Source organism: Mobula birostris, chromosome 30 (genome assembly GCF_030028105.1).
Source record: "Mobula birostris isolate sMobBir1 chromosome 30, sMobBir1.hap1, whole genome shotgun sequence".
Taxonomy (NCBI): Eukaryota; Metazoa; Chordata; class Chondrichthyes; order Myliobatiformes; family Myliobatidae; genus Mobula; species Mobula birostris.
In genome coordinates this window covers 28,794,601-28,817,807 of record NC_092399.1, presented here as the reverse complement: position 1 = coordinate 28,817,807, position 23,207 = coordinate 28,794,601, and the positions used below count along the sequence as shown (strand labels likewise).

The 23,207-nt window shown below is 42.1% G+C and overlaps 1 protein-coding gene across 1 annotated transcript in view; it reads left to right on the top strand.

The window, feature by feature from the left end:
- The window catches only part of LOC140190419 (ephrin type-A receptor 7-like), an 827,081-nt gene that overhangs the window by 715,906 nt on the left and 87,968 nt on the right, over positions 1-23,207 (top strand). Inside the window, exons 8-9 of the mRNA XM_072246980.1 lie at positions 5,833-5,941; positions 15,390-15,445. Of these exons, the coding sequence (XP_072103081.1) occupies positions 5,833-5,941; positions 15,390-15,445 (165 nt within the window). The remainder of the gene's footprint in view (positions 1-5,832; positions 5,942-15,389; positions 15,446-23,207) is intronic.

Below are 23,207 nucleotides of genomic sequence, written 5' to 3'. Positions count from 1 at the left end.
GAGAAGTGTACCCAACTTCAGTGCCCGACTGACCGGGTCAAGGAGTTGGAGCTGGAGTTTGATATACACAGGATAATTCAGGAGGCTGAAGATATTGTAGAGGAGACTTTTGAAAAGGAGGTCACACCCAGAGTACAGGCTTCAGACAGTGAATGGGTGACTATCAGGAGAAGTAAGGGGATTAAGAAGTCAGTGCAGGGGTCCTCTGTGGTGATTCCCCTGGGCATCAAGTATACCCCTTTGGATACTGCTGTGGGGATGGCCTATCCGATGACAGCAGCTCCTGCCAGGCTGGTGGCACTGTGGCCAGTTCTGAGCTTCAATACGGAAGGATAAATTCAGGCAGTGTAGTAGTTATAGGGGATTTGATAAGGGGACAGAAAGGAGATTCCGTGGTCACAAAAGAGACACCAGAATGGTGTGTTACCTCCTCAGTTCTAGGATCCATGCTGTTTTGGAGCGGCTGCAGGATAGTCTCGAGGGGGAGGGGGAACAACCAGGGGTCTTGGTGCATATTGACACCAATGGCAGAGGCAGAAAAGGGGAGGAGGTCCTGCACAGTGAGTTTATAGAGGCTGAAGAGAAGGTCCTCCAAGGTTGTAATCTCCAGATTACTCCCTGTGCCGTGGGCTAGTGCAGGTAGGAATGGAGTGATAGCACAGATGAATGAGTGGCTGTGAAGATGGTGCAGGGACATGGTCTCAAGTTCTTTGATCATTGGAACCTTTCATGGGGAAGCCTGAACAGAAGGGACAGGTTGCTCCTGAACTAGAGGGAAGCCAATATCCTGGCTGGGAGGTTTGCTGATGCTACTCGGGAGAGTTTAAACTAGTTTTGCAGGGGGCAGGGAACCAGATCCCCTGGTCAGTACAGGAAATATAAGTTCTACGTTGTGCTACCTTGATTGAAACCACCTCAAGAAGGAATATTTTTATAGGTGGGGGAATCATTGGAGAAGATGAAGTCACAGAAGAGGCTCACAGTAATTCCCACAACCAGAAAAGAAGAAGGAATTTCATCAACCAGAGGATGGTGAATCTGTAGAATTCATTGCCGCTGATATCTTTGGAGGCCAGGTTAATGGGTATATTTAAAGTGGAGGTTGATAGTTTTCTTGATTAGTCAGGGTGTTGAAGGTTACAGAGAGAAGGCAAGAGAATGGGATGAAAGAGATGATAAATCACTCAAGATGGAATGGCCAAGTAGACTTAATGGTCTGAATGTTTAATTCTGCTCCTCTGTCTTATAGTCTTCCCATTTATCGGCAGTTCTGGTCCTCAGCATCGTTACATACTCCTCCCACCCTCCTTCAACTGAGCACACCAAGGGGCTTCAATTCCTTGTCTACTTCCTACCCATCAGCTGTATCCTTAACTTCAACTGCCTTCACTCCTTCTTTCCCCCGGCTGACCTTATAGATATACACAAAGGCCTGACAGGGCTGTTAGCTGCCACTCTTCTGACCATCACATCCCTACGCCTTCCCTTTCCTGAAAACCAGTGCCAGCTCTAACTGATATGTGGGACACTTTTCAAGTTGAAGTTCAAGTTCAAATTTATTATCATTCAACCATTAATATGTATAACACCAAAAGGAACACTTTTCCTTCAGACCAAAATCTACAACACAGTACATATAACTCACATCAGAATCAGAATCCTTTATTATCGCCAAGTATGTGGACACATACAGGGAACTTGATGCCGGTTTCCCTGAGCTCTCGCTGTTCGGAATCAAAAAGCAAACAAAACAATAGTGCAAATAATCGTGAACTATATACAATAAGGTATACCTGTGTATGTACAGGTGGACTTGGTTTATAATAGACTAAAATTCACGTGTTTATAAGACTGATGGCATGCGGAAAGAAACTGTTCTTGTACCTATTTGTCCTGGCCAGTGATCTAAAATGCCTACCAGAAGGTGATACAACATATAAAGTAATATTACCGAAAAATATTAACAAATAATATACTTCAGAAGATTGACGTTTAGCATAAGGTACTAAGTTAAAAAGTAATCTGTAAAATGCTACTGGTGGTTCATATGTAATGAAACCTGGGTGGTGAGAGGGAGTTCAGTACTTTCCCATCCTCACAGTCCTTGTCCTAATGATATGGCAAGGGTCAAAGAGATGGAGGGATCTTTGACATTGCTAAGGGCCCAGTGTACGCTGTGTTGCTGAAAAATATTTTGGATGGATGGAAGAGAGACCCCGATGATTATCTCAGCAGTCCTTGCAATCATCTGTAGGGTCTTGTGGCCACATGCCTTGCAATTCCCATACCAGATAGTGATGCAGATGATCAGGATAATCTTAATGGTGCTCCTGTAAAAATTAATTGAAATGTGGGAAGGGAGATGGAACTTTGCTCACCTCAATCTCCTCAGGAATTGGAGACGCTGCTATGTTTTCTTGACTAAAGAGTTGGTGTTGAGGGACCAGGTGATTAAATGCCTCTTACGTTGCTCTATAAGGCCCAGCTTTTAGTGGGGGGAAAAGTGTTGATGCTCGTTACCCCATTGTTGCATTTGCCAACTAATCAATCCTTCTGTATGTGCCAGGTTTCTGGGTGGTAGCCAAGAAACAAAAGGCTAGCAGCAAAGACTAAGAACCAAACTTTAAGGAATATTTGAAACATTTTCACCAAGTAGCACTGGATCTCAAGCATACGACCAATATTGTGAAATCAGCTTCTGTCCAGTTAGACATGCATATGTTAATAGAAAAGGAATTTATACTTATTTCAGCAATATAGTGAAAAATTTTCCAGCCAATTTTACACTAAATTCTTGTCCTTTTTATGAAGGTGTGGTCCTGGTTAGCCTCTGCTTCTTAGAGCAGAGAACATAGAATATAGAACATTAGAGCACAGTACCGGCACTCTGCCCATGTTGTTCCCTGGAAGACCCCTTAGTAACTCACTCAGTTACTAATTTGAGCTAATACTGCGCAGAGTGCCAGACTGGATCTGTGATGTGTACTAAGTTATCTGCTATCAGGTAGTGAGAGGTACAGTGCGCTCAAGAGGGGCAAATCACCCAGGGTTCCATCACCATTAAACATTAGACACAATAGCGCAGACCGTGACTAAAAGTGTGATGTTCTATTTTATAATTATTGTAATTTCACCAAGAAAATAGAGTAAAATCTTTACTTGGTTTCATCAAATTTGGAATGTATTATGCTGGGAAAATGTAGTCTGTGTCATCTAGTCTCTAGTTTTAAAAAAATCTATTGGACCATTCATCTCGTTATGTAACAAACCACTCCTTAGTGTACCACAAACATGAGAAATTCTGGAGATGCTGGAAATCCAAAGCAACACCCGCAGATTGCTGGAGGAACTCAGCAGGTCAAGTAGCATCTATGGAACAGACTAAGCAGTCAAACAGTTTCGGGCTGAGACCCTTCATCAAGACTGAAAAGGAAGGGGGAAGAAGACTGTATAAAAAGGTGGGTGAAGGGAAAAGGGCTAGCTGGAAGGTGATAGGTGAAGTCAGGTGGGTGGGAAAGGTCAACAGCAGGAGAAGAAAGAATTTGATTGGAGAGGAGAGTGGACAGTCAGAGAAATGGAAGGGAGAGGGGATCCAGAGAGAAGTGTTAGGCAGGTGAGAAGAAATGAAAGGTCAGAGTCGGAAACAGAGGCGGGAGGGGGGTGGATTTGCTCACCAAAAGGAGAAATCGATATTCATGCCATCAGGTTGTAGGGTATCCAGGTGGAACATAAGGTGTTGTTCCTCCACCCTGAGGGTGGCCTCATCTTGACACAAGAGGAGGCTACAACCTAGTGTACAGCCTAGCTTGGGTCCTGATTCTAAAATGGCAGCATTGTAGAGTGAGGAGATGGATGAATTTATTTTCGAAGGAAACATATAATTAAATATTAGGGTTTTTTAATGGTTGAGGACATTAATTAGTTAACATTTAAACAGTTTTAACAGTGGGATAATTCTACAGCCTTGCAACCCCAGTGGAGGTACTGAATTTGAGGAAGTGTGACAAGGTAAGGTAATTTCACAGATTTAATAATGTAAGGTGTTCTTTCTAGAAAGATGGAGTTGTGACATAAAATCTGTAGCTATGACATCTGGAATTAAACAATAAATTGTCAAAATGAAGGAAAAACGTCTGATGAACGTTTCGGCAGAATTCAGATCTGACAAAGCCACTCCCAGAAAGTTGCTTTGGATGAGGAGGTGGAGGAATCCACCCTCCCATTGGTTGGAAGCAGAGAAGAAAGACCTTGCTTCAGCTTGTCCTGTGTATTAGCAACAATAGTTAAATCATTATTTTAGCATTATCGCTAATTGACAAGCTCAACTGACATTGCTATACTTTTAGTTTTTATTTTAATCCGATGTGAAAGGTGTTAGGTAGCAGAATGGTGGTAGTGCTGGGGCTGGGAAATGAGTTCAAATCCCTTTATGGTAGCACTGGAATTTAAGTTTCAGGATGGCACAGTAGTGCAGTTCCAATGATCCGGATTCAGTCCTGATCTCCTGTGCTGTCTGTGTGGAGTTTGCACGTTCTTCCTGTGACTGTATGGGTTTTCTCCGAGTCAGCTGGTTTCCTTTCACATTCCAAAGATGTGTGAGGTAGCCAGTTAATTTTCCACTATGAATTGCCCCGGTAGTGAGAGGTAGAATCTCTAACGTGGGTGTGGGGGGTGTGAGTGAGCTAGTTGATGCGAATGAGGGAGAATAAAATGGGATTAATACAGTAATCCCATGTTTATGATGAGGTAGGTTTTCAAAACTTGAAGAGAGATTTAGGACAGTTAGAAGAGTGTGCTGAAAGATGGCAGATGGAGTTTAATATTGAAAAATGTGAGGTGCTACATTTTGGTAGAACTAATCAAAATAGGACATACATGGTAAATGGTAGGGCATTAAAGAATGCTTTAGAACAGAGGGATCTAGGAATAATGGTGCATAGTTCCCTGAAGATGGAATCTCATGTGGATAGGGTGGTGAAGAAAGCTTTTGGTTTACTGGCCTTTATTAATCAGAGCATTGAGTATAGGAGTTGGGATGTAATGTTGAATTTGTATAAGGCATTGGTAAAGCCAAATCTGGAGTATTGTTTACAGTTCTGGTCGCCGAATTATAGGAAAGATGTCAATAAAATTGAGAGAGTACAGAGGAGGTTTACTAAAATGTTGCCTGGGTTTCATCTCCTAAGTTACAGAGAAAGGTTGAACAAGTTAGGTCTTTATTCTTTGGAGCATAGAAGGTTGAGGGGGGACTTGATAGAGCTGTTTAAAATTATGAGGGGGATAGATAGAGTTGACGTGAATAGGCTTTTTCCATTGAGAGTGGGGAAGATTCAAACAAGAGGACATGAGTTGAGAGTTAAAGGGCAAAAGTTTAGGGGTAACATGAGGGGGAACTTCTTTACTCAGAGAGTGGTAGCTGTGTGGAATGAGCTTCCAGCAGAAGTGGTTGAGGCAGGTTCTATGTTGTCGTTTAAAGTTAAATTGGATAGATATATGGACAGGAAAGGAATGGAGGGTTATGGGCTGAGTGCAGGTCGGTGGGACTAGGTGAGAGTAAGAGTTCGGCACGGACTAGAAGGGCCGAGATGGCCTGTTTCCGTGCTGTAATTGTTATATGGTTATATGGTTATATGTTCATGTAAAATGAGGGCTTGATGATTGGCAGGAATGCACTGGGCTGAAGAGCATTCATCCATGCTGTATGAATCACTGATTCCATGTTTTGCAACGAACTCTATTTCTCTAGCTATTCCGCCATTTTGTTACTCAAGTTAATGCCTGTGCATGTTGAATACTGTATATCACTCTGCTTTCATTTTTTCTTTCCCATAGTCGCCATGGTATCCAGTGAGCAAAATCCGGTGATTGTCATTGCTGTGGTTTCGGTGGCTGGCCTGATCGTTCTGTTCTCAATGGTCTTTGGATTCATCATTTGGAGAAGGTAAATACAGACAGGTATGAAAAGGTTGTTGAGTGGCCACACTAATGTACAAGGTACTGCAGAAACCCCCATCAGAGTTTTACCCCCTCTCATTAACTAGATGCCCCCTATGAAGAGAAAAGCAATTTTGACCTTCTGCTAGCCAGCCTTTTTATTTTCATAGGGAATATGCTAAACCTGATAGTGCAGGCGCTGATACTGTTAGCTCCCAAGTATGAGAGTCATGGGTGGGAGAGTTAGTCTCATCAGACCCGATTGATAAACTACGTACTTGCTTGACTAATGAAATCTCTAAGATCTGGGAGTGCAATATCTGAGGAATTTAATAGCATTGCTTTCAGTGTGTTGTTATCGAATTCTTTGCTTTTCCTCTCCGTGTTAGAAAGTATGAAGATTGACACTGCATGTTTTTGTTAATTTACTTGGCCCCGTAATGTCATGAATTGTAATGCTAGTTCATTCTGAATCTAACAGAGCTATTACAAGCAAGCAATTTAAGGTGACATGGCTCCCTGTCGACTTGTGAAAACTGATCAGGCCTTTCTGTCTGCAAAACTTAGTTAACAATTGGAGAGCACTTGAGGAAAGAGCTAGCGCAGGCTATGTGGACAAAACAACCTCCTGCTGTGACACACCATTATGCAGCCCCAGAGATCCCATCATATCAAAGAGTAAAAGTTATCCTATAGGGCACTTAGGGAAAATGAGGTGGGTTCCTTTCTCTGCTACTAGTGTTGTGTCTACTAAGTCCTGTCTAGGAACAGCAGAAGATTTAAGGGAGGAAGATTATAGTTGAATCTTCAAACAAGAAGAGAAATGACATCACAAGTTTGAAGTCGAACCTTGTTCTCTCCTACTGTCTTCTCTTGCTCAATGCTAGGTGGGAGTTTTTCCAGCAAATGTCATCTCCTACACTGCCATAAGGATCTCTGCTCAGACAATGTCCAGCATTGTTGTGTTGGCAGAACTTAGCCCAGCAATAAGACAGAGCTGCATAATCAATGGTAACAAGGCTAGGAGTTGGGGAGAGAAGAGGTGGTTCATGATCCTGGCCTTGATTCTTATTCTGTTGAAAGGTGTAGAATGTTCAAAAGCACATTATTTCCTGAAAATTGTACATTCTGTAGATGGTAGAAAACTTGAGCAACACACACACAAGTTGCTGGAGGAACTCAGCAGGTCAGGCAGCATCTCATCATGGCTCCGTCTGTCTAAGTAAACAATGGATGCGCCCATCCGGTGCGCAGACCTGGACGATGAATATGGAGATCCTGGGCTGCCCAGACATCAAGATCCCCCTCTCGGCCTCGCGGATGTGGTCTGAAGGAATGTGAAGCAGTACATTTGGCATCAGCTTGGCTGCAGGAGCTGCCGGGAGGTGACGTGATACGTCATCCAATCGCCTCAGGGGATTCCACTCGGATTTGTGTAGGGTGTACTCCTTAGCCTTCTCTTCTCCCGAAGGTACCCACAAGGCAGTGGGATCCGTAACCCTGGATAGAGGCCCGTACCGGGTACTGTCAGCCGGAGCCAGCTGAGCCCAGGACTCGTGTAAGGCAGGGTCTATGGAGAGGAATAAACAGTCAATGTTTTGGGATGAGACCCTTCATCAGGACTTGAGAGCCTTTACTGAACCTCAGGTAGCTGATGAGATCAGTTGGATCAAGTAATAAAAGACAGCCACCTTATTGCTCAACAAAACAACTATGAAAAGGGAATTGAGAAATCTATAGTTAATGATTGAACTTGTGAACAGCATCAAATTAACAGGTAGCAAATCATCTGGGTGACTATCATACATCATAAAATATCCGTTATCAGTAATGATGACCTCCAAGAGGACCACAACCTCATTGTAGGATTTGGAGGTTTATGTGCTGCAAGAGGACCACAACCTCATTGTAGGATTTGGAGGTTTATGTGCTGCAAGAGGACCACAACCTCATTGTAGGATTTGGAGGCTTGCGTGCCTCAGTGACCCGCAGAGCTACGTTGGCTGGAGTCAGGGCCTTGTGCTTTGGCTCTTGGTAAGGTCACCCATGCTAAACAGGTCAAAGGGTAGAGGAAAGACTAAGAGCAGTCTCTGGTCCTCCCCGTTTTTGGGATCCAATTCAAGACTAACAACCCTGACTGGTTGAAAAATAATTGCTACGGAAACAACAATGAAAAATTCTTTTATACAGACAGAGATGGAGGACCTGCATTACTGCCCTGAAAGTCAGCGGGGTAACAGGCAGTAAGTAGGAAGTAATGATAAACTTAATTGGCAATATAATGAAAGGAGATGTTCGAATTTGGAAAGAAGTAAGAAAAGGATATAACTGTAGTAGAGGAGCTGGGGAATCCAAGTACAGTACAGATAAGAATGCAATCAAAATAATAATTCCAGTTCAATTAGGCCTTTAAAAAAAAAGCTCCAAGGCTCTTGAAAAGGATAAAGCACAGAGAACTTATACTAAACTTGTTACTAGCCCAAACTTAGAGCGTTGTTTCCATGTATCGAAATGAATTGGATGCACTGGAACTGGTGCAGAAGCAAGTATGATAACAGAGCTAGCAGCTTTCAGCAAAGCTTGAGCGGACAGGCAAGAGAAAACTGAGAGGTGATCTGATTGTGATTAAGATTATGAGAGACTTTGATGGAATGGTTATGGAGATATGGATCCAGAAATTCTATCGCACAGTGTAATTTTTGTGTATAGTGCATGACAGAACTTAATTGGAAAATCAATTGCTGAAAAGTGATCAGCAACTTCTTGAATGTTTCTCAAAGGTAGGCAATTTGCTTATGGATCCGCACGTGTGACTTTCTTACACACCAAAGTTGTATTAGCATTGAATGGGAAGCAGTCGCACTTGCCTACCATCTCACTGAGCTGGAGTCACAAATAGTGGGCATCACACATTCAGAAACAAACTTGACAGTGAATGTGAGGCTCCTGTTAAAGAGGCAGAGGGCAGGTGTCTTATCAGGTCTGTGGGATCCAGTATCTGCTACCATTTACGAGTTACAGATGCAATGCCTGCCCTTTTATTTCTTTTCATCTCTCCATCCAGGGACCCAAACACTCCTCCCATATTAAACAGTGAGCCTTTTGAACTTCCCACCAATATGTTGTATTGCATTCGATGTTCACGTTAGAGAAAGCAAATGCAATTGGGTGACCTGAACTGAAAACAGAAAACATTGGGTGTCCTGACAAATGTTCATTGACCTGAAATGTTAGTTCTACTTTTCTATCCACACATTCTGCCTGGCCTGCTGAGTATTTCCTGTGCATACAGTTACTATTTTCAATTTCCAGCCACGGACTACGTGAACTGTTTTGCAGAATGCAAGGGCAGCTGCAAGGGCAATCCAATCTTGTCACTTTAATTCTGCTTTCCAATCTTTCTGCATGATGCCTCTGTTCTAATGAAGCCCGACATAAGTTTGAAGAATGTCCATTCATCTTGCCACATTAAAAATCTCTCTGACTCATTATTCAATTCAATACTTTCACGTGTGACATTTACCAAGTTTCCTTTCAATTTCTGGAGGACACTTTGACCCATCAGGCAAATGCTGGTTCACAAAACAATGCCACTCCCCTCCTAATTTCTCCTGTGTCTTGTTCTTGTCTCATTTTCATCAATTCCTTCGATACGACCAGTTGCCTAAACAATCAGGTCAATTTGCAGTGGCCAATAAACTAACCAGCTCTCAGATTTTAGGGAGGAAACCAGAGTACCAGGAGGAAACCCTTGTGGTCACAGTGATACTGTGTAGACAGCAGCACAGATCAGGATTGAACAGTGCCTGCAAATGATCAGAAACTGAAATATATTAAAATAAAACAGGAAATGCTGGAGATACTTAGTCAGTCAGGCAGCATCTGGAGAGGGGAACAGAGTTAACGCTTCAAGTTGAAGATCATTCACCAGAACTAAAATAAGTTAGAAACTGAATATGTTTTAAATGGAGTATAGAAATAATATCTATGATTAGGTGGGACCAAGAGAGACTAAATGACAAGATGGAGATAACACTGGGTGAGATAGTATGGTGAAGGTTGGTCATAAAGTCATAGAGCATGGAAACAAGCCCTTCAGCCTGAATGCTCCATGCCAGCCAAGATTCCCATCTAAGCAAGTCCCAATTGTCTACATTGACTTGTTTCCTCAGTCTACTAAGGTGAAGAGAGAAGAGAAGAAGGAGGGAGGGAAATTGTACACAATTTTGCAGTGAGGGCTTTCACAAGAAACTTGAATTAATCTGACAGATATCACCAGCTTGAAGCATCTTTCCTGTCTTGGAGGAGATCTTACATTAGTGTTTCAATTGTTTCAGGAAACCAGAGTAAGACCATAAGACCATAAGACATAGGAGCAGAATTAGGCCATTTGGCCCATCGAGTCTGCTCCACCATTTAATCATGGCTGATCCTTTTTTTCTCCTCCTCAACAATATTTTCCAGCCTTCTCCCGTAACCTTTGATGCCATGTCCAATCAAGAACCTATCAATCTCTGCCTTAATTACGCCCAATTACCTGGCCTCCACAGCTGCATGTGGCAACAAATTCCACAAGTTCACCACCCTCAGGCTAAAGAAATTTCTCAGTATCTCTGTTTTCAATGGACGACCCGCTATCCTGAGGCTATGCCCTCTTGTCCTAGATTCTCCCACCATGGGAAACATTTTTCCCACATCTACTCTGGCTGGGCCTTTCAACATTCAAAAGGTTTCAATGAGATTCCCTCTCATCCTTCTAAATTCCAGCAAATACAGACCCAGAGCCATCAAACATTCATCATATGATAACCCTTTTATTTCTGGAATTATCTTTGTGAACCTCCTCTGTGCCCTCTTCAATGCCAGCACATCTCTTCTAAGATGAGAGCCCAAAACTGTACAGAGTTCTCAAGGTGAGGCCTCAGCATCACATCCCTGCTCTTGTATTCTAAACTTCTTGAAATGAATGCTAACATTGCATTTGCCTTCCTCACCACCGACAACGAATTATAAAGAAGTATGAAGATTTCAATAAATTTAATAAGAATAATTATTGCATTTTATTGTTAAATATTAAATAATAAATTTAATAATCATGAAATGACTCTTCATTACCGTGAGTGTGAGAGAATGTTAACCAGTTTCCCCACTTTGTAGTTTCTGGATGTAATATTTATGTTCCGAGGGGATCACAGATAATCAAATGAGCTTGAAAGGCATTGGAGATGATACTAAAGTGGTAACTCAGAGAGGAATGGAGGAGGCCTTTGTGAGCTATAAACAGCACCATTCATGATCCAGTTCAGTGAATCATCTGTATGTTCCACTTATCTAATTAGAGCCCTGTTTCAACTGTATCTGTACGCCTGAACCAAGGTCTGAGCACTGCATCCAAGAAAAGATGCATTAGGCTTATAGTCAGTAGACTGCAAATGAATGTGGCGCAGTGGCCCAGTGAACAGAGCTGCTGTCTCACAGTTTCAGCAGCCTAGGTTTGAGCCTGAACCCAATTGGGTCCTGTCTCCATGAAGTTCGCGTGCTTTCTCAGTGACTATGTCAGCTTCCTCCAAGGGTGCTGTGTTACCTCCCAATCCCAAAGACATGTTGTTTGATGGGTTAATTCAGAGCTGCAGTAAATTGATTCAAGTGTTTAGGTGAGAGGTAGATTTAAGGAGGGAGTTGACAGGAATATAGGAACAATGAAATGGCATTAATGTAGGATTAATATAAATGCTTGCTCGATGATTAGCATGGGCATGGTAGGTTGAAGGGCTCGGTTCTGTGCTGTAGAGTCAGATTCCATAATTCTAATGGTACCAAGCCGAAATTATTAAAAGCCAGTTACACGATGTGGCCTAGAAGACTAGTGTGCCTTCAGGGTTCCCAGATTTCGTGGCTCTGGAGGTGGGCAAACTTGAGGTCGGTGCCGCCGCAGGAAATCGGTGTGTCGTGGGAGATGGAAGATCGAAAGCAGCAAGCTGTCTACTGGCTGTGTACCCAGAGACCCGAGTTCTTGGGGCACAGAGCTCGGAAGAAGTGAAGCAACAGACTTTTAACATCATAAATCAGAGAGCCGTTTGTTATGTTTCCCCTTTCTCTTATTAGAGAGAGAGAGAGAGAGAGAGAGAGGGAGGGAGCCTGTAGTATGTCGAATTACCAGGTGAACAAGTAGTCTTTGGGGTACTGCAAGTCTATGTCTTTATTGATGCTTTGCTGAATGCTTGAGTGCCTGGTGGGGGAGTGCAGATGCTTTTTTGCTGGTGGGGAGAGGGTATTGTTGCTTTGCTGCTGCTTGTGCATGGGAGGGGGGAGCTGGGGGGACTTTGGGGTTCTAACATTTAACTGTCATTCATTCTTTGGGATGCATCTTTTTTTGTGGATGTTTGCAAAGAAAAGGAATTTCAAGATGCATATTGAATACATTTCTCTGACATTAAATGTACCTTTGAAAACCTTTGAAACCTTTCAAACATAACTTGGCCTTGGATCCATCCATTTAAGGAAGATTAGAGGTTAGGTTAGTGCTAGTGCTGTTCCACAGGGGCCTGTGTTGTGATCAATTCTTTCCATGTTATATGTCAGTGATTTGGATGATGGAATTGATGGCCTTGTTGCAAAGTTTGCAGATAATATGAAGATAGGTGGAGGAGCAAGTAGTTTTGAGGAAGTAGAGAGACTAACGAAGGACTTAAACAGATTAAGAGAATGGACAAAGAAGTGGCAGATGGAAATAGTTTGTTAGCTTAGTCTGAGAGGCATTAATAGCCCTGGGCGTAAAATACACAGCAAAGAGACATAACCTTCTCATTAGGCTCAGCCTATCATGAACCGAAAGTTATGGTTTCTAATCCAAACATGCTGGGAACTTCAACTCTCTCCCTAAAACATGTAAGGCTGTACTAAATCAAAAATTGGATTGATTAATTTTTGTTCAGGGAAACAGTAAAGGTTATGGAACCAAGGTGGGCAAATGGATCTGCCACTAGCTAATGAAATGGCAGATCTGTCTTGAGGAACTGGCAGGCTCATTCCTGTTCCCATGCAACAAAACTTCAATATGAAGGTAGATTGGGAAAATCAGGCTGGTGCTGGACTCCAGGATAGAGGATTTCTAGAGTGCCTATGAGATGGCTTTTCAGAGCAGCTCATGGCTGAGCCCACTAGAGGATCAGCTATTCTGGACTGGGTGGTGTGCAAAGAACCAGAATTGATTAGAAAGCTTATGGTGAGAAAACCCTGAGGGGACAAGTGATCATAATATGATTGAATTCCTCCTGAAATTTGAGAAGGAGAAGCTAAAGGCAGATGTATCAGTATTACAGTGGAGTAAAGGGAATCACAGAGGCATGAGAGAGGAGTTGGCCAGAATTGATTGTAAAAGAACATTTGTAGGGATGATGGAAGAGCACCAATTTCTGGAATTTCTGGAAACAGTTCAAAAGGCACAGGATATATACATCCCAAAGAGGAAAAGTATTCTAAAGGAAAGATGATACAACTGTGACTAACGAGAAGTCAAAGCCAAAATAAAAGCCAAAAATCAGTGGGAAGTTAGATGATTGGAAACTTTTAAAAACCAACAGAAGGCAACTAAAAAATCATTAAGGATGTAAAGATGGAATATAAATGTAAGTTAGCCAGCAATATTAAAGAGGATACCAAAAGATTCTTCATAAATCTAAAGTGGAAAAGAGACTCAAGAGCGGATGTCAGACCAATGAAAAATGATGCTGGAGAGGGAGTAATGGGGGACAAGGAAATGGCAGACAAACTGAATAAGTATTTTGCATCAGTCTTCATTATGGAAGACACTAACAGTATGGAGAAGTCCCATGTATCATGGGTCACGAAATATGTGAAGTTACCATTACTAGAGAGAAAGTTCTTGGGAACTTCAAAGTTCTGAAGGTAGATAAGTCACCTGGACCAGATGGTGTACACCCTCAGGGTTCTGAAAGAGGTGGCTGAAGAGATAGTGGAGGTATTAGTAGTGATCTTTCAAGTATCTCCAGATTCTGGAATTCAAATATCACTCCACTCTTCAAGAAGGGTTAGAGGCAGAAGAAAGGAAACTATAGGCCAGTTAGTCTGACCTCAGTGTTTGGGAAGATGTTGGAGTCAATTATTAAGGATGAGGTCACAGGGTACTTGGAGGCACAGGATAAAATAGGTTGTAGTCACCCTAACCCTAACCCTCAAGGGAAATATTCTGCCTGACAAATCTGTTGGAGTTCTTTGAAGAAATAACAAGGAGGATAAAGAAAGAACAACCGGTTGATAGTGTTACTTCGATTTTCAGAAGGCCTTTGACAAGGTTCTGCACATGAGGCTGCTTGACAAGCTACAAGTCCATGGTATTACAGGAAAGATCCTCGCATGGATAATGCAACAGCAGATTGGCAGGAGGCAAAGTGTGGAAATAAAAGGAGCCTTTTCTGGTTGGCTGCCCGTGATTGGTGCTGTTCTACAGGGGTCTGTGTTGGGACCAATTCTTTTCACGTTATATGTCAATAATTTGGGTGATGGAAATGATGGCTTTGTTGTAAAGTTTGCAGATAATATGAAGATAGGTGGAGGAGCAGGTAGTTTTGAGGAAGTAGAGAGGCTACCAAAGGACTTAGACAATTAACAGAATGGGCAAAGAAGTGGAAGATGGAAAACAGTGTTGGGAAGTGCATGGTCATGCACTTCGGTAGAAGAAATAAAAGCGTTGACTAGTTTCTCAATATAAAGAGAAAATACAAAAAACTGAGGTGCAAGAGGACTTGAAAGTCCTTGTGCAGGATTCCCTAAAGATTAATTTGCAGGTTGAGTCAGTGGTGAGGAAGGCAAATGTGATGTAATTCATTTCAAGAGGACGAGAATAGCGTAATGTTGAGTCTTTATAAAGCTCAGGTGAGGCCTCAATCGGAATATTGTGAGCACTTTTGGGCCCGTTATCTTAGAAAGGATGTGCTGAAACAGGAGCGGGTTCAAAGGAGGCTCATGAAAATGATTCCATGATTGAACGGCTTGTCATACGAAGAGCGTTTGATGGCTCTGAGTCTGTATTCACTAGAATTCAGAAAATGAGGGGCGACCTCATTGAAACCTATTGAATGGTACAGTGCCTTTATAGAGTGGATGTGGAGAGGATGTTTCCTGTGGTGGGAGCACATCCTTTTGGAATGGAGGTGAGGAGCAATTTCTTTAGCCAGAGAGTGGTGAATCTGTGGAATTCTTTGCCACAGGTTGATAGATTCTTGATTATTCAGGGCATGAAGGGAGAAGGCAGGAGATTGGGGCTGAGAGGAAATTTGGATCAGCCATAATGAAATCATGAAGCAGACTCAATGGGCCAAATGGCCTAATTCGGTTTATATATCTTTTGGTTTCATTGTCTAAAAATAAATTGTCTGGAAACTCGTCCATAATCAGTAACACTTAACATGAACTGTGAAATTCATCTCTTTCAGGCATTGTGGGTACAGCAAGGCCAGTCAAGATGGAGATGAAGAGCTTTATTTCCACTGTAAGTAACGTTATGTAAACATTCAGAGTCATACACACTGTGTTTTACAATCTTAATATTGTTTTGATAATGTGTTTCCCAGGATAGGAGTTTCTGTGTGCTTTGGACACTGTTGCTTCTTCTGAAGTGTGTTATCTGGGTGGGCCTGTAATGAAGAGCTCCAGACTGCATTGCATTAACAACTTCATAGCTCCAGGAGCCATGGTTTCTGTACATGAACCACAGAGAGGGCATTCATACAACTAAATGCAATAGATGTTGGAGATTATCTGAGCCAGTGGTAGACCTGTTTATGTGCTCAGTCTTCATGTTCTTCAAACATTTGGGTGTTTTTGTCTGCTTTCTTTTACAATCTGCAACTTCTTATTCTTAATTCTTGATAATTGTGAAACAATTCTTGGGAATATGTTTTCACTTGGATTACAGATATTTAACTGTAATTATGAGGAATGGATGCTTGATAAAATAGATTCTGTGCCAGTCCTTCCCCAGTTCCTTCTCTCTCAGTTTAATGCATGCGACCTTTGTGCAGTGCCAGGTATCAAACACATTGATCTTGAAATTACATGAATGTTGCAGCATATATTGACATGAATAGTTTGTGGTGTTCTTTACCTGTCAGGAGTGCCTTTAATGTCTAACCCATCAGCTTATTCTTCCATTTCTTCTTGGATTACTTTTTTCTGGGTTCACTTTGGAAGAGCTGGTTATTTGTTTCGTTAACTCTTTGGTTATGGGTTTCACACTCTTAACAATCCGTGTGCAGCTTTCTCCTGCATTCTTTTTTTGGAATTATAATTGCTAATTTTAAAATTATGTCCCTTTGTTTTGGATAATCTGAAAAAAGTAAGAACCTCCTCTTCATAATCAATAAGATCTGATCATCCCTTTAACTTTTATATTCTAGATGAAAGACCCCAATTCTTCAATCTTACTTAATAGATATAGAAGTATAAAATTGAAGTTGCTCTTCCATTCATCTCTTCTCCTTCCCCACTCTTCACCACTGAGTCCTGGAACCAAGAATAAAGGGTGTCAGTCATAAAGGAGTAAAGCTAAGTCAGAGATGTATTCCAGTGGTGAATAGAGAGATGGTCATCATTCTAGCCTATCCTGCAGTTAAGCACAAAGGAGAAAGAAATTAGAATTATTCTAACCCTACCCTAAGCACAAGAAGGTACATGAAATTATTTAATTTTGTGAGTTATTGCTCACCATTAAGGCCCCCACCATGCAGGACATGCCCTCTTCTCAGCGTTACCATCACAAGCCTGAAGGCAGACACAATGATCCAGGAACAGTTTCTTCCCCACTGCCCTCCGATTTCTAAATGGACATTGAATCCGTGAACATTACCTCACGACTTCGTTAAAATTTCCGTTTTTGCACGACTTATTTAATTAAACAATTTAATATGCATATATATACTTACTGTAATTCACTTGTATTGCATTGTACCGCTGCTGCAAAGTTAACACATTTCACAACATATGCTGGTGACACTAAATCTGATTCTGATTAGTCTGAAGTTGAAGCATGAGAGAGCTTCCCATGGCCACTTTCACTCCGGCATCTGACAAGATGCAGTAAGGCCTCAGTGTGAAGATTTCAAGCATCTGAACTAAAACCAACCATAGCAAAAATGGGTATTGTAGCAGAGTGATTCAGGGTTATATTTCATCTTTTGTTAGTTCTTTCAGAGGTGTATAAAATCCCTCACCTCGACACATTCAGTTCCACTTACTTTAGCACACTGTAATGCGAGGGCTTAAATAGGCAACTGATCAGCTCTTATACTGTTCATACCAGTAATCAAAGATAAAGTCTGATAATCTGTGAATATTTCCACTGGCTGGATATTCAGTAATCAGAGGTCAACGATTTAAGATATTCACAAATTATATCCAAAAGAGAACTACAAATAACTCTTTTTTTTACATATAATTAGATATTATATTCTAGAATGAGCTTTATAAAATATCAGCGAAAGAAGATTCAGAAACGAATTTCCAAAGGGGTATGCTTGTATATTTGTAGAGGAGATATTTTCAGTGCAGTAGGACTAATTGGATAACTCTTCCAACCAGCTGAAACTGAAATGGTCCGGGTACCTTCCTCCTCTGCTGTAACATTCTTTGGTTCTGTTGCAAAATGCTGAATAAAACTATTCAAAAAGACACATCATTCAGTAGTTGGTATTTGAAGAATACTATTTCTGTTAGGACTGATGGAAAGTGGAATTTAAATGACCTGCCAGTTGTAAGTGGCATAACCAGTAGGAACACAATGCTTAGAATGACAGAGGTCAGGAATATAATTGGTAGTACTAAGAGTGAAGAAAATGCAAGACGATATGGTACTTCCAATGTGATTTTGTTTTAAAAAATAGCTTTATTTGTCATCAACACGTAAAGTGACATGCGCTTTTTTTGCATCAAATCAAACTAGCACGGGTTTTGCTTGGCAGCCTGTAAGTGTCACCACATGTCCGGCACCAACACAGCATACCCACAGCTCACTGATCCTAACTTGTATGTCTTTGGACTGGGCAAAGAAACCGGAACATTTCAGAGGAAACCCATGTGGCAAAAGGGAAAACGTACAAATTCCTTACAGATAATGGCAGGAATCGACCCCATTCTTACAGCTGCCTGCGATAAAGCATTGCGCTAACCGATCTACCACTGCGCCGCCCCTTAACCTGATGGGGAGTGATGTGTTTAGATTGTATTTTCATTGCTGACAGTTGAATCGGCCTCTAGCTGTATTAGAAGTGTAAAATATGTCCAGTCATGACAAGTTTTCAACTGCCTTATAATATTACACTAATTGATATTTTCCCCAATTACTGGTCCAAAGGATGTCGACAACCAGAATGTTTACTGGCATCTTGATCAAGCTGAGAAGATAATTTCATATTATCCTTGTGTGGATGGAAATTTTTTACAGAGATCATCACCTCAGTTAGATCTCTAGCTGCCATTTTCGTTTCAAGTTGCAACTCATGTCGAGGTCTAACATGCAGGAACTTAAACTGTGAACATTATATCTTAACAAGGTCTGAAGCACATTGTCAGCTCCAGTTTCTGAAAAAAATAGGTATTGGGAAGATTTAATATAGAAACACGGAAGCTGCCTGATAGGGGGAGAGGCTGAGTGGGAGGAGACTTTTTGTTTGATCTATGAAGATTAAGAGGATATATGGATGTATTATTAATGATACAGGAAGCCGAGATCATTATAGATGAGACTTTTAATGAGGTGGTCGCACACAAGGCACAGGCTTCAGACAGGAACAGTAAGGGGATGAGGTAGTTAGTGCAGGCTTCCCATGTGGCCATTTCCCAAACTAATAGCTATATCCCTTGAGGGCTATGATCTTTCAGGGGCTAACAGCCATTGTCGGGTCTTTGGCACTGTAACCATCTCTGAGGCTCAGGGGGAAACAGAGCAGTCAGAAGTTGTGATACTGCTGGAGGATTTGACAATGAGGGGGACAAGCATGAGATTCTGTGGCCAGGGTGGTACATTGCCTCCTGGATGCCAGGGTCAGGAATATGGAGTGAAGTCTAGTCATGTTTATGGTCAGTTAACTATATACATGTAGAAAACATATATAATCATATAACGTATAGAGAAATGAGACAATGTTTCTCTGAACCAGTATGTAATGCACAGTAGCACACTGTAACTTATGAAGGTAAGGATAAAGTCTACAGATGAATCACACATAAATATCAAACTAAAATGCATTAATATTAAATATTTTAAGGTTTGGAACAGATTAACCAGTTTTCAAATGTGATGCGGCAGGGAGCACAGAAGCCTAATGGCCCGAGGGAAGAACCTGTTTCCCATCCTGACAGTATTTGTTTTCATGCATCATTGTCTCCTGCCTGATGGTAGAACGTTAAAGGGGATGCTAGCTGGATGGGTGGAATCATTAATAACACTAAGGACTCTGTGTACGCAGGGATCCTGATAAATGTCCCCATTGGAGGATAGGGAGACCCCTTATGATATTCTCATCTGTCCTCACAGTCCTTTGTAGGGACTTGCAGTCCGATACTTGGCTGCTCCCATACAAGATGGAGATGCAACTGCTTCAATCTTCTTTGGAAATGGAGGTGCTGTTGTGCTTTCCTGGTCAAGGAGCTGATATTAAGGAACCAGGCGAGGGCATCTGTGATATGACCTCCCAGGAACTTGGTGCACTTAACTCACTACGAAGGAGCCATATAACCATATAACCATATAACAATTACAGTACGGAAACAGGCCATCTCGGCTCTTCTATTCCGTGCCGAACTCTTACTCTCACCTAGTCCCACCGACCTGCACTCAGCCCATAACACTCCATTCCTTTCCTGTCCATATATCTATCCAATTTAACTTTAAATGACAACATCGATCCTGCCTCAACCACTTCTGCTGGAAGCTTGTTCCACACAGCTACCACTCTCTGAGTGAAGAAGTTCCCCCTCATGATACTCCTAAACTTTTTCCCTTTAACCCTCAACTCACGTCCTCTTGTTTGAATCTCCCCCACTCTCAATGGAAAAAGCCTGTCCACGTCAACTCTATCTATTCCCCTCATAATTTTAAACACCTCTATCAAATCCCCCCTCAACCTTCTACACTCCAAAGAATAAAGACCCAACTTGTTTAACCTTTCTCTGTAACTTAGGAGATGAAACCCAGGAAACATTCTAGTAAATTTCCTCTGTACTCTCTCAATTTTATTAACATCTTTCCTATAATTTGGTGACCAGAACTGTACACAATACTCCAAACTTGGCCTTACCAATGCCTTATACAATTTCAACATTGCATCCCAACTCCGATACTCAATGCTCTGATTAATAAAGGCCAGCATACCAAAAGCTTTCTTCACCACCCTATCCACATGAGATTCCACCTTCAGGGAACTATGCACCATTATTGCAACACACATCAAAGTTGCTGGTGAACGCAGACGGCCAGGCAGCATCTCTGGGAAGAGGTACAGTCAACGTTTCCTCTTCCGTACCTCTTCCTAGAGATGTTGCCTGGCCTGCTGTGTTCACCAGCAACTTTGATGTGTGTTGCTTGAATTTCCAGCATCTGCAGAATTCCTCGTGGTTATGCATCATTATTCCTAGATCCCTCTGTTCTACTGCATTCTTCAATGCCCTACCATTTACCATGTATGTCCTATTTTGATTAGTCCTACCAAAATGTAGCACCTCACATTTATCAGCATTAAACTCCATCTGCCATCTTTCAGCCCACTCTTCTAACTGGTCTAAATCTCTCTGCAAGCATTGAAAACCTACTTCATTATCCACAACTCCACCTATCTTAGTATCATCTGCATACTTACTAATCCAATTTACCATCCCATCATCCAGATCATTAATATATATGACAAACAACTCTGGACCCAGTACAGATCCCTGAGGCACACCACTAGACATCGTCCTCCAATCTGACACATAGTTATCCACCACTACTCTCTGCCATCTCCCATCCAACCACTGCTGAATCCATTTCACTACTTTGATATTAATACCTAACGATTGAACCTTCCTAACTAACCTTCCATGTGGAACCTTGTCAAAGTTCCAGAGGGGGATGGTTCATCTGCACCTTCCTGAAGTTCACAATGATTTCCTTGGTCTTCTTCACGTTCTGGCAAAGGTTGTTCTTCTCACACCAATCCACCAGCTGCTCCACTTCCTCTCTGTACTCCATCTCCTCGTTGTTGATGAGGCCAACCACTGTTGGGTCATCTTGTCATCCACAAACTTGACAACACGGTTTGAGCTGAATCCTGCAACACAGTCATGGATCAACAGTGTGAGTGTGAGCAGCTGAAGAAAATTTTCAGGGAGAGTGCGACCAGCCAGAGGTCATTGTGCACCTTGGTCTAAATGATATCGTAGGTAGAACAAGGGATGAGATTCTGCAGAATGAGTATAGAGAGTTAGGTAAGTAGTTGAGAAGTAGGACCTTGAGGCTCGTTAGCTCCAGCAAGGATAGGATGGATGACTGAGAAGCTGGTGCAGGGGACAATGATTCAGGTTTTAGGACTTACGGGATTTTCTTTGGGTTAGCGGTGAGGGCGGCAAAGGGATGAGTTGCCCTTGAACCATTTTTGCCGGGAAATTTGCTGTTTGTGGCATGTATAATATGAATAATCAGTCACCTCTTCATCAGGAAAGGAAGGAGCAGAAGATGCCAGAATTAGAATGTGGAGAAAAAGCTAAAAGGTGACAGGTGAAGTCAGATGGGTGGGGGAAGTGGGGTGAAGTAAAAAGTTGGACATTGATAGGTAGAAAAGGCAAAGGGCTGAAGAAGAAGGAATCTGGAAGGAGAGGAGAGTCAACCATGGGACGAAGAGAAGGAGGTGAGGTACCAGGGGAGGTGATAGACAGGTGAAGAGAAGAGGTAGGAGTTCAGAGTGGGAAATAGAAGAAGAGGGAAGGGGAGGGAGAAAAATACTAAACAGATTATGAGATGTTGCTCCTCCAACTTCAGAGTGGCCTCATTATGACAGAAGAGGAAGCTATGGACCAACATATCTGAATGGGAATGGAGATAGGAAATAAAATGGTTGATCCATTTTTTGCAGGTGGAGTGGTGATGCTTGACCCCAATTTACACGGGGTCTCAGCAATATAGAGGATGTCTCATCAGGAACATCAGATACAGAGGACAACCCCTACAGATTTGAAGGTGAAGTGTTGCCTCACCTGGAAGGAGTGCATGGGTCCCTGAATGGAGTTAAGAGAGGAGATGAATAGGCAGGTGTTATATTTCTGTCACTTGCAAGGATATGTGCCAAGAGGGAGATTACTGGGGAGGGATGAATGGACAAGGGAATCATGGAGGGACCGATCCCTGCTGAAAGCAAAGAGTGGGTGGAGGGGGAGGTGAAGATGTGTTTGGTAGTGGGATCCCTTTGAAGATGGGGGGAGTTGCAGAAAATGATGTGCTGCATGCGGAGGGTCATATGGTGGTTGGTGAGGAGAAGAGAAACACTGTTCCTGTTAAGGCAGTGGGAAGATGGAGAGACCATGGATATCCAGGGTATGGAGGAGATGCAGGTGAAGGCAGAATCAATGGTGCAGGAAGGGAAACTGTATTCTTTGAAGAAGGAGGACATCTCTGATGAGCCAGGGAACAACAGGCCAGCCAGCCTAGCATCAGTGGTGGAGAAGATACTGGAGGGAATTCTGAGGGACTGGATCTACCAGCACATGGATAGACAGTCTGATTCCTGATTAGGATGAGTCAGCACAATTTTGTGCACTTAAAGACCTACTGGGCAAACCCTGTCGTGTTTTTGAAGAGTTAACCAGAAAGATGGATATTATTTGCTTTGATGTTAGCAAGCTTTTGACAAGGTCTCACATACTAGTCTTGTCTGGTAGGTTAGGTCACAAGAAATACGGGGAGAACTAGTTAGATGTATTCAAATTAATTCAGAGGTTCAAAGCTGCGAAAGGTGGTTCAAGATTGTTTCTCAGAATGGAGGCCGGTGACCAGTGGTGTTCCTCAGAGGTCAGTGTTTGGTTCTTGTATTTCATTATTTGTATAAATAACTTGGATGTGAATACACACAACTTAATAGGGAAATTTGCAGATGACAGAATTAGGAGGAGTTATTGATAGTGAATAAGCCTATCATAGATTTTAGGGGGACCTTGACCAGTTAGGGAAATGGACTGAGAAATGGCCATCTGATTTCAATACAGATAAGTGTGAAGTGATGCATTTT